The 12,268-nt window shown below is 37.3% G+C and overlaps 2 protein-coding genes across 3 annotated transcripts in view; both read left to right on the forward strand.

The window, feature by feature from the left end:
• The window catches only part of LOC125778134 (uncharacterized), a 171,888-nt gene that overhangs the window by 115,455 nt on the left and 44,165 nt on the right, over positions 1-12,268 (forward strand). The window lies entirely within an intron of this gene.
• Positions 2,476-12,268, forward strand: part of LOC105224823 (asparagine synthetase domain-containing protein CG17486) — a 39,664-nt gene continuing 29,871 nt past the window's right edge. Inside the window, exon 1 of one of the 2 annotated variants that reach the window (XM_049454655.1) lies at positions 2,476-2,594. In XM_049454655.1, coding sequence (XP_049310612.1) covers positions 2,567-2,594 — 28 coding nt within the window. In that variant the 5' untranslated portion in view covers positions 2,476-2,566. The other variant, XM_049454654.1, reaches the window with a different exon arrangement.

A 12,268-nucleotide genomic window follows, 5' to 3' on the forward strand; every position in this document is an offset into this window, starting at 1 on the left:
ACCCAACATTTATTACGATTGCAAATTATTATATGTATATTGAACTTGTAATATATCGCGAAACTACTTAAATCCTTTTTTGATTTTATGGTATATTAACACAACTGACTTTCGATCTTTCAGTACTTAATAAGATGAATTAAGCCTGTTTTTAATCATTTGTAATTGAAAATTAATTCTAATGTGCATCAAATTACAAAACGCTTCATGAAATATATTTAAATTTCGCATTTTCTTTGATTTTCATTGTTTTAAAATTTTATTAGCGATCTTGAACGGCGGCAACAAATTCCTCCGTTCACATATATTTTTGGTATAATTTTAATCTGGCCGTTCCAGTCATTCCAATTACAAAACGTTAAAGCCTCCCCAATCCAGTCAACTGTCAAAGTTTAGGTGGTTTTGACGTTTAGCAATTGTTCTCTCACTTCCAGTGAGAGAAGAGTTGGACATCTCTTTATTTCTGTCCTCTACCGTGCCCACTACTGACACCAAATGTCACTGATTTGCCGATAAATCATCTACTATAAAACCCAATCTTGAGTAAGATCGCAGGAAGTGATAGAGCTGAACTTTGACAGCTGTTCAGGAGGTTTAGTAATTGGAAATCAGTAATGGCCGGATTGAAATCTTACCAAAAAAATATGTAATCGGAGGGATTTGTCGCATCGTTCAAGACGACTTATAAAAAATGTAAAAGAATAAAAATTTAATAAATTTGTGAAAATTAAATGTATTTGATGAAAGGTTTTGTAATGTGAAGCATCATAGTATGCATTTTCAATTGAAAATGATTAAAAACATTTATTGATTGAAAGCTAACAAGCCTAAGTCCTTTTATTGTGTAGTGAAGGGTCAACAGCCACTTATTTTAACATACTATAAAAATATTTAAATAGTTTCTCCATATATTAAACGACCTCTATATAGTAATTTTTAATCGTAATAAATGGTTAGTTCTTTTAATTTAAATGCCCCAAAGAAATTTTGTCCGATCTGGCCATAATGGAAAATGTTATAAAAACGCTGTTTAAGCACTCTCACACTGGAATAAGTTGGACGTCCCTTTATCCCTGATTCTGGTAACAATGATTTTTTTCTGTCTGATCAAAGATAAAATGATAAGCAAGGCATACACGCACAGAAGGAAATAAAATGTACAAACACCTTAGGTTACATATATATTGTAATAGACAAATACTTATATTTATAATAGTTAACCCCTTTGGTTAGTTCCTCCATTTTATTTGAATAAAATTTCATAAAAAATATTGAAATTAACAAAACAAGCACAACCGATTTTGCATTGTGAGGTTTGCTTTCAGACATAACAAATTTGGGAGGAAATTGTGAGCATTTGAGCCATTGAAATCACCTCAGCATTAGTGATGAGCGATATTTCACTACCGGTGATTTTTTCACTGTGATTGAAAAATCGCAAATCGCAACTGCGATCACTTTTTATAAATAGCAGTTTGCTTCTATGAACTGCGATTGCGAACGCAGTTCGAAACTGTGATCGCAGTTCGAACCAGTGATTGCGATCGCAGTTCGAAACTGTGATCGCAGTTCGAACCTGTGATTTACGATAGCAGTTCGAACCTGTGAACTACGATCACAATAGCAAATAGCAGAAAAGTAACAACTTTCTTCAGGGTATTGTATATATCGTATGATATTTTGCGTCAAAGCGGTTTGAAGTTTTGAGTATAACGTTCTTATAATTTTTAATAATGACAGGAAATGTATCAAGGAAAAGAAGTGAAGTGTGATGTTTGAAGTGGTAGATGAAATATAATACAAATGGAATATTTTAATTTGTTTTAATACAATTTTTAATTTTACTTATTGTTAAAACCAAATTTGAAAGCTTTTTGTGTTGAAAACAAGAATTGTAACTAATTAATTTCAGAAAAAATATGGAATAAAAAAATTACGGGTTATTAATATTTTCCCAAAGATTAGGAAACTCCCGTTATTAATTTGGTCTTGAAAATATTATTAGCGGGTATTCAAAACATTCTGATGGATTATGGAGTTTATAGTTTTTCTTTGAAAATATTAAAAGCGGATCAAACCAACATACAAATGAACTATGCAATAAGCTCTAAGTTTCAGGTAGCCGAACCGCTCCAACATTTGCGAAAATGTAGTGAAAAGAAAGGCGTAAAAACTTGACTCGAGTTACAGGAACCAAAAGAGAATTTACCGCCAATAACGACAAAAGGTTCAGTCGTTCCCACGGCAGTCGGGTGTACGTAACTGGACGGGACCCGGACTTGTATTCGGCCAAACACTGTCAAATCGGCAGAATCTGCCGCTACAACAACAACAACAAAAGGTCTCCGTTTTAACGTCGACTTAGTTGCGATCGCAATAGCAATATAAAATCACAGTGATTTAAAAATAGCAATCACTGAAATCCCAGTGATTTAAAAATCGCAATATCTCTCATCTCTACTCAGCATATGGAAAACCTCATAGATAACATATAAACAATAGTGAGGGTGGTGATTTTTGAGAGGGCACGAGAATAGGGCTGAAAGAATTTCGTGTCAATTTATCTATGGCGAGTGTGAACACAGTCTTAGAAGGTATGGTTTATTTCTTGTAACATCTGCAGTATAACTTAAATCATGTGCGGCATATTTTGTGCTATAAATTGTGATGGAGTTTCTAAGAGCACTGAGCTTAAAAATATTTTGTTACGACGTGGACCTGATTTTTCAGCTTCTGTTGCTGTAAATTATGATAATGTGCAAATGGAATTTGCATGTTCAGTTCTTTGGCAGCAAGGATTAAGTGTTTGCCCACAACCTTTTGAGACGGGAAATTTTCTAATACTATTTAATGGCGACATATTTAATATACCTTGTGAATTAAGCTCATGTTCTGACACGGAATGGTTGGGAAATGAAATATCCAAATGTCAATGTGAAAGCGATATTTGTAGTACAATTCAATCATTAGAAGGTCCTTTTAGTCTGATAATCTACAACAAGTGTAGCGGAATTCTGTATGTTTGCAGAGACGCTTTGGGTCGTAACTCTTTAATAATGGAAGCAGAAGATTCGAAATTACGGTTTTTGAGCACATCATGTAAGAACTAATGTTTATTATATAAATTAATCAATAATAAAAACATAGGCTGGGATTTAGAACAGCACACCCGGATTTCGGGAGTAAAATGGGTATCACTGGAAAGGTAACGTTCTGCAGATCACGAAAATATATATATACACAGATGGACAAAAGTATTCGCCACTGAACAAGCTATACACGAATTAGGTTCAAACTATAAAAAAAATATTCGAAATGTTAACTTTACGTTACGTCCAATTAAAAATAATAAATTTTAATATTTAAGCTAAAAACTCCAGAAAGTTCAGAAAATGGTTGGACAAAAGTATTCGCCACTTACTATATACGAAGCTTATGGTCGCCTTAAGGAAAGAAGCTGGAGCGTTTACATAAAATTTTGTATCTGGCAATATCATAATTTGTATTATATGTCTATTATTATACGCGGCAACAAAAGTTGCTAGTTCTCGGGCGATTCTCTTTTGCTGTCGCCCATTACCTTCACACGAGCAACTTGTGTTGCGCAACTCTGTTCGAGTTTTTTTCATTCTCTTTCATTTTACTTTAACCCATTGTCTACTCTTTACTTTAACCCATTGTCGTTTCTTTTTCCTTATAGGTATTTGGGCCACTCTATCACATATGTATATTAATCAGTTATGTCAATTAAGAAATACATTTTATTTATAATTCAAAATTAAAACAAAGATTATATGACAGACTTTCACATATATCACCCTTTTCACTATCGTCTGAATCAATTTGTATGGCTTTCTCTATACATTTTACAATATCTTTAATTAATCCGATTTTTTTGTCATACTCCATTTTCTAAAATATTCATATTATATTATGTATATCTGTATACATATTTGCAAATTACTTGCCCAAAGATGAAATTAAATTTTTTAAATATATATTTCAAAAAAATATACTCAAATGCAACTATGTACTACGAAAGAAAGAACACGAATGCCGAAAAACGTCGCAGCGAACTGCTACGAATGAGAACACAAAGCGAGTTGCTGAACACTGGAAACTCGGCGCGATTCTCCTCTCCTCGTCGCCCCCTCGCCTATAAACCAAGAGTTGCCGAAACAAAAGTTGCTGCGTGTAATAAGCGAGTATGTGAGAATGTGTCAAAATAATTTACCGTTAGTTTATATTTTGCGCTATTAAGTAAAAATGGGTCGTAAGGGTAAAGAAACCACAGTGGAGGAGAGAAAAATAATTGTGAAGTTATTAACCAGTGGAAAATCCATAAAGGAAGTGTGCTCTATTGTTTCGAGACCGCGATCAACCGTGCACAGCATTTTAAAACGTTGCGAAGAAACAAACTCGTACAGAAATTGCCTTCGCACTGGCCGTCCGAGCAAGCTAAGTGAAACAGACAAGCGAAAAATAACAAGAATGGTGAAAAAAAATCCCAAAACTGCATCTTCCAAAATTGCAGCAACAATAAATGAAGATTTGGACATAACCGTACACCCTCGCACAGTTCGACGTGTGCTGAATGAAGCTGGGTTCAATGCCAGGGTTTGCCGCAAAGAACCTTGCATAAGTAAGATAAATAAGAAAAAGCGCTTGGATTTTGCAAAAGAACACCAATCCAAAAATATTTCATTTTGGGAAAAAGTATTATTCTCCGATGAAAGCAAATTTAATATCTATCGCTCAGATGGTCGTATTTTAATATGGCGGGAAAAAAATACAGAACTGGAACTTCAGAACTTGCAAACCACAGTGAAGCACGGTGGTGGTGGGGTTATAGTATGGGGGTGTAAGGCAGCTGCAGGCGTGGGTAATCTCATTTTCATAGATGAGACTATGAAAAAAGAAGATTACTTGGCCATTTTAAAAACAAATTTGAAAGCCAGCGCTGACAGTCTTTGCTTGGGAAATGATTTTTATTTCCAACATGATAATGATCCCAAGCATACGGCTGAGATTGTACGGCTTTGGCTTATTTATAATGTGCCCCATTTACTGCGAACACCTCCCGCGTCACCTGACCTTAACCCCATCGAGCATCTGTGGGATTTACTAGATAAAAAGGTTCGAAATCACAATATAACATCAAAAGAGCAGTTCTTTTAAGTCCTTTCCGAAGAATGGCTGAATTTCGGGGCCGATGTTACAAAAAAACAGGTGCATTCAATGCCCAATCGTTGTCAGGAAGTCATTAAACGAAAAGGGTTGCAAACAAAATATTAAAGTTTGTATAAACGCTTATTTAAAATAGCATTGTTGAAATTGGCGAATACTTTTGTCCAACCATTTTCTGAACTTTCTGGAGTTTTTTGCTTATATATTAAAATTTATTATTTTTAATTGGAGTTTTTTTTTGTCAAGAATGAATGTATGGAATATAATTTATTGAAATATAACGTAAAATTAACATTTCGAATATTTTTTTTTATAGTTTGAACATAATTCATGTATAGCTTGTTCAGTGGCGAATACTTTTGTCCATCTGTGTAAATAGTTGCCGCCGACTTATAGTTTTAAAGATATTTGCATTTAAAGTTGAAAAATTGACAACCAGTGATACCCATTTTACTCCCGAAATCCGGGGATGCTATTCTAAATTTTACCCAAAACATAAATAACAGTAAATGTTCAGGAGAGCGGCTTTTCTGAAAACGTGCACCAATTTTCACGAGAAATGTCTTAAAATTCGTGTTTTAAATTCCAATTTACGAATATATATAGGGCGTTACCTATTTTTATGTTTTATTGCAATAAAAACTATAAAAATATGATTTTGCGCGATATTTACGCTGTAAATAGCATCACTGTTCGAAATTCAATTGGGCACTACTGATACCAACCATATCGATACTCTCGATATTCGAGACTAAACAAGAATTGATAAAAATGAGAGATATATAATAGAGAATAATGTTAATTTGAAAAATAAAAAGAAATTAATATATCGATATTCTCAAAATACGAGTCTGAAAGAGAAATGGTAAAAATCATAAATAAATAATAGGAAAATTTATAATTCATTATTATTGCAGAAAGAAGAAGAAGTTGGACACAGAAGAATTATCAACGCCGGGGTGTTGGACCTTTTTTTTTTATTGAAACGTAATAAATGAGGGGTTTACATTTTTTTTTTTTTTGTTTTCTTTTATTTTATTTTATTTTATTTTTTTTTTGTTTTTTTTTTGTTTTGGTTTTGATTGGTTCTCGCACGAGGATTGGAGCGGGATGAAGGTTGGGGGGGGGGGGGGGGACAAGTCAGAGTGGGAGCTTTGTTGCCTCATTGAGCTCCTGACCGTAGAGGTCCTCAGTTGGCCACTCTGGTTGAGTGGCGGCGCGGCGCGCGAACTATGTGCAGATTGCACAGCCGTAGAGGCTTGTATCGCAGTATTGCGCAGGCAACATGGGGCCACGTAACGCGTGGTCCACTCCCTGTGGGTCTTAAGGCCTGAACAGGTCTTAAGATGGCTCCATCCATTGCATGTGTTACACCTGACCGAGGTGGAATTTGGATGGAGCCTTTTTGCGCAGACGCAGCAGAAAAATTCCTCCGGGCCCGGGTTGGACTCAATGCCAGCACGAGTCAGGAGGATACGGAGCAACCCTGCTGCAAGGCGTTGCTCCAATGACGACAAACACAAATTAATACTCACCGATCCAAACGGGGTTAGATCGCCGAAACAACAGCCCTTGGTCGGATAAAATCCGAGTCAATTCCGGTGCGTAGAACCGGCTGTCTTGGGAATTGTATTCGCATTCGCAACTAACTTTCGACAGGCACTAACCGCCATTCACAGTGGAGCCATAAACACCTTCACCGACTCCCTTCCCGTGAATGGCGTTCTTGGAGTCAAACCACCACCTATTGCAGACGAAGAGCTCCAGTTGCCGCGAGAAACGCGAGTGACCCTAGCGCAACTTCGTTCTGGATACTGTAGCAGGTTAAACTCCTACTTATCCAGAACCGACCCCGACATACCCAATGTATGTCCTGCATGCAACGAGTCTCCGCATGACACTGGCCACCTCTTTGCATGCCCCACAAACCCTACCCATCTAACACCCTCTTCCCTTTGGTCCGACCCCGTCGAAACAGCACGTTTCTTGGGCCTACCGTTAGATGACCTCGACGACAACACAAACAACCCTTACCATCCTAACGGGGATTAGCTAACCGCTAAAACAACAACAACAGGGGTTTACATTTCATTGAAATTGCAACTAGTGATAAATTTAAACTAACATGCAATATTTTTCGCAATGTATGAAGCAAAACAATAAAAGCTGTAATAGCAAGCTTTCCTTTTTTAAACTAAATTTTATAACTAAATATAATGATATTTGTTATTTTCTTAGATTCGTAATGGATCATGAAACGTTGTTCTTTTCAGTCTGCGCCTGCTATTTCTAGCCTCTCCTAGTTGTCGGGCTTCACTGTTTATATGATTTTGTAACCTTTCTGCATGTTTCGATGCTGTTTCGCGAAGGACTTCCCGAACCATTTTTAAATGAAGATCACGGTGCAGATCCGAATTGCGTATGTACCACGGCGCATTTACCATTTTTCACAGAACTTTGTTTTGGAATCTTTGAACATGACGCGTCTTTTGTCACGCATTCGTCGTGCTCGACCACAATACCTTGAGGCAGGGTCCTGGCGCCTGTTGCATGATAATGCGCCGTGTCATCGGTCGACGCTTGTCACTGATTTTTGACAAAAAACTCCATATTAACCATTAACCACTCAGCCTACTCACCTGATCTGGCATCGTGTTTTTTACCTATTTGGAAAACTTCATTTGCCCATGAAAGGACACTGGTTTCAGGACATTTCAGGTGGAAACTTTAGTATACCATCCCACGATTTCAGGGTTAAGGGTGGTATGGTTGGATAGAGCTGCTGCTCCAGATTAAGAAAATATATAATTACTGCCGCCGCTACTTATAGTTTTCGAGATATTTGCATTTAAAGTTGAAAATTTTGCAAATTTTATCTTGCAATTTCTCCATTTCTAGTAATTATTTATTTCATATTATGCACTTTTTATGCACTTATACTTTATTACATTGTTTCTACATATTTATTTTTTAGTAATTATTTAGTTATTTGCTTAAAATAAGCATTTTATATTTTACACAATTTTCATTCCATGCACAATAACAAAAGTATTCCGTGTTTACAGATATTAAGTGTTGCCATAATTACAAATTTATCAAATGAATAAGAATGGATATAAAAACTCAAACGCAGAAAACAAATACCATCTGAAATAAATTTTCCATTGTAATAAAAAAAAGTTTTAAGGCTTATAAGTATGTTTAATCTAAATATAAAAGGATCATAATGATTATTTGCAATACAACAAAGGTAAAACAGGGTAAACATTAGTCCATTCGCGTCCCACTTCTTTCTGCATTGGCGGCCTTCGGCCGCGCTTCGAAAAAAATAACCCTGGCCGATCCAACACCGGGGTATGTCAGGTTTTTTTGAGTAAAAGTCCTTCTTGCGTTGGAGGCCTTCGGCCGCGCTTAAAAAAAAAATAACTGGACGATCCAACACCGGGGTGTGTCGGATATTTTTTGAGTAAAACTCCTTTTTGCGTTGGCGGCCTTCGGCCGCGCTTCGAAAAAAATAACCCTGGCCGATCCAACACCGGGGTATGTCAGGTTTTTTTTGAGTAAAAGTCCTTCTTGCGTTGGCGGCCTTCGGCCGCGCTTAAAAAAAAAATAACCCTGGCCTGTCCAACACCTGGGTGTGTCGGATTTTTTTTGAGTAAAACTCCTTTTTACGTTGGCGTTCTTCGGCTGCGCTTCAAAAAAAATAACCCTGGCCGATCCAACACCGGGGTGTGTGAGGTTTTTTTTGAGTAAAAGTCCTCCTTGCGTTGGCGGCCTTCGGCCGCGCTTCAAAAAAATAACTCTGGCCGATCCAACACCGGGGTGTGTCAGGTATTTTTTTGAGTAAAACTCCTTTTTGGCGTTGGCGGCTTGCCCGATCAAAAATCATGATGTATGAAGAAAAGGGGCAATGATTTATGTATTTGGGGTATAATCTTATTTTTTTATTCATTTTGATTCATTTTTATTCGTTTGATAAATGTGTAATTTTGGCAACACTTATTATCTGTCAACTCCGAATACTTTTGTTATTGTGCATGGAATGAAAATTGTGTAAAATATAAAATGCTTATTTTAAGCAAATAACTAAATAATTACTAAAAATAAATATGTAGAAACAATATAATAAAGTATAAGTGCATAAAAAGTGAATAATATGAAATAAATAATTACTAGAAATCGAGAAATTGCAAGATAAAATTTGCAAAATTTTCAACTTTAAATGCGAAAACTATAAGTAGCGGCGGCAATAATTATATATTTTCTTAATCTGGAGCAGCAACTCTCTCTGAAATCGTGGGATGGTATACTAAAGCCGACCCCATTTCATCTATCCAAAAGGCGACGACCGATATTCTCAAGAGCATTACTGAAAATGACCTTAAACACTCATTTGAAATGCTAATTCCGGGCTAAACGCTGTATCGAAACACAAGGAAACTACTTTGAATAAAAAATATCGAGAGTATCGATAATTCGAAAACGATCAGTGCATGAATCAACAGACGACAAACGACATCTGTCAAATATTAAAATACACACGTTCTTTTGGATACTGTTATTTTGACAGCTGCACGACTACACGACTGTAGGCCGACAGTTGTCGTTCTCGCTAACTTCAATATTCTCCTATATTTCTTCTATATTAAAATTTCATTGAAGTGCATGGTATTAGTATGGCCAGAACGAAATTGTGTACATGCAAAATGGAGAGCTGTGTTGTCTTGTTCATGTAGTAGGACGCACAACGCCGTTTTCAGTTCACTGTCGTGATGCCATGTCGTGTCGTAAGCATCGTATTCAGCATATCAACAGTGCCCATTCGAATTTACAACAGAGGTGCAATAATTTCGAACATAACCTTGCCATTTTCGTTGAAGGGAAATGATTGTGAAGTTTTTCATATTTTTATAAAAATAACATAAAAATCAATTTCTCTTATTGATAAACTAAACAACATCAATAGTTACGTGTATATAATTGATATAAAATATATTTTTAACATTTAAAGACGTGTTAAGGTAAAAGTGAATTTTTAATTTCGGGAAATACGATGTTTTTTTATTAAAACAAAGAAAATATTGTTTTAAAGGCACGCGTCATACATATTCGTAAAGTAGAATTAAAAACGAGCATTTCTGAACATTTACCTCGGGATTTAAGATATTTGCATTTAAAATTCAAATATTTCCTGTCATTGGGGTATTATTTATTTACAGTCGATGCAAAATTTTCTAGCGTGTGATGAGTAATGTAAAATTTTTCAGAAATTACTTTGTCTTAATAAATCCAGGTGTTAAATCGGCCTGGTTTATTTTTTCTTATCGCAAAACAAGTTTGTCGTCACGCCTTGCAGCAGTGTTGCTCCGTATCCTCTTGACTCGTGCTGTCATTGAGTCCAACCCGGGCCCGGAGGAATTTTTCTGCTGCGTTTGCGCTAAAAGGCTCCATCCGAACTCCACCTCGGTGAAGTGTAATACCTGCTATGGATGGAGCCATCTTAAGACCTGTTCAGGTCTCTTAAGACATGTCCAACCTGCACATAGTTCGCGCGCTACCCCGGTACTCCACGAAAGTGGCTCACTGGCGACCCCAGGCGAAGCAACTTTTTTAACTAGCAAGCGCGACACCTTACGCCATGCCGATCCCTCTGAACCCCGAACTAAAGATCTTAATTTGGAGATTCGGCAAATGGGTAAACCAATACAAGCGAAAGAATTGGGAAGAGCACTGTAACTTCTCCACCGGAGTGAGAAAGCTGTTGTCTACTGTCAAGGCTCTGTCTAATTAGAAGAGACATGGTACCGAGGTGAAGTTCAATTCAAATACCATGCCTCTTTGGACCTGAAGACGTGCGCGAGCTGCTTTAGCCGGCAAATTACACCGCACCCTTCGGTAGACAAAACCAACCAATGTGCTACCCGACGGCTGCGCTTAAAGCTAAAAGACTACGCACCACATCCTTTGAGTATAGTGTCGTCAATAAGACGAAATCGTCTAAATCCATGGGTTCTTATGTCAAGGTCTTTAACCTGTCGTTGACTACTCTTCAAATACCCGACGTGTGCAAAGTCGGAAGAATGGTTCCACTACTGAAACCTGGAAAACCCACTAACTAAGGGGATTCCGATAACTTTCCTCTTCCTAGTAGTGACGGCTCTTGAGGCCTTGCTACTTCCGAGGTTCACACCACTGGAGCCTATCAAACAACAGGGTGGGTTTCGAAAAGTGCACAGTACCACCACAACATTTAGCCGTCATAAACACCCAGATAGTTCGTGGCCTTAATCAGAAACCATCCTGTGAGAAAACGATCCTCGCAGCGTTGGACTTGTCAAAATCCTTTGACACAGTCAGTCACACAACGCTACTGCAGGACCACGACAAAACTAGGCTCCCTCCAGTGCTGAAGTAGTTGACCATGAACTACCTGAGCGGTCGTCAATCATCCGTACTATTTCTAGGTAAATATTCAAAAATGAGAAGAATGAAACAAGGGTTCTACATCTCGAAACTCTCACAGTCCCTAGAGGGAGTTTCTATAACTTCGTACGCTGATGATTGCACGATATTGACATCGGGATCGGATCGATGGTATGTGTTCAAAGGTAGACGCGCACCGGCACATGGGGAAAGAGCAAACAAAGCGTTTTTGCAATTTACAAGGCAATCGGCCGGTCGTTCCTAAACTATGGTCGCCTGATTGCAGGGAAACGGAGACGGAGAATCTCCAGAGTTGTAGTCTCTCTCGACTACGACAGGATGGCTCTTGATGTCTCAAATTGAACACCTGAATAGTGAGGCCCATATGCTCCCAGTTAAGGAACATAATGAACTCCTCTAAGCAGGTCCTGCTACGGAGCAGCGATCATTCTTTTATTCAAAACTTCATATACAAAAAACAAGTATAGCTGTATATGTAGTAGTTGGGGTAAGGGTTATTGTTATTATTATTATTACAAATGTATGTATGGAAATGTAATGTATGGAAGAAGCAGGTCACATATCTCGGACATAAAGTGTCAACTGAGGGGATTCACACCGATGAGGGAAAAATAAAAGCAGTTAAAGATTGGCCTCA

Source organism: Bactrocera dorsalis, chromosome 4 (assembly GCF_023373825.1).
Source record: "Bactrocera dorsalis isolate Fly_Bdor chromosome 4, ASM2337382v1, whole genome shotgun sequence".
Lineage (NCBI taxonomy): Eukaryota > Metazoa > Arthropoda > Insecta > Diptera > Tephritidae > Bactrocera > Bactrocera dorsalis.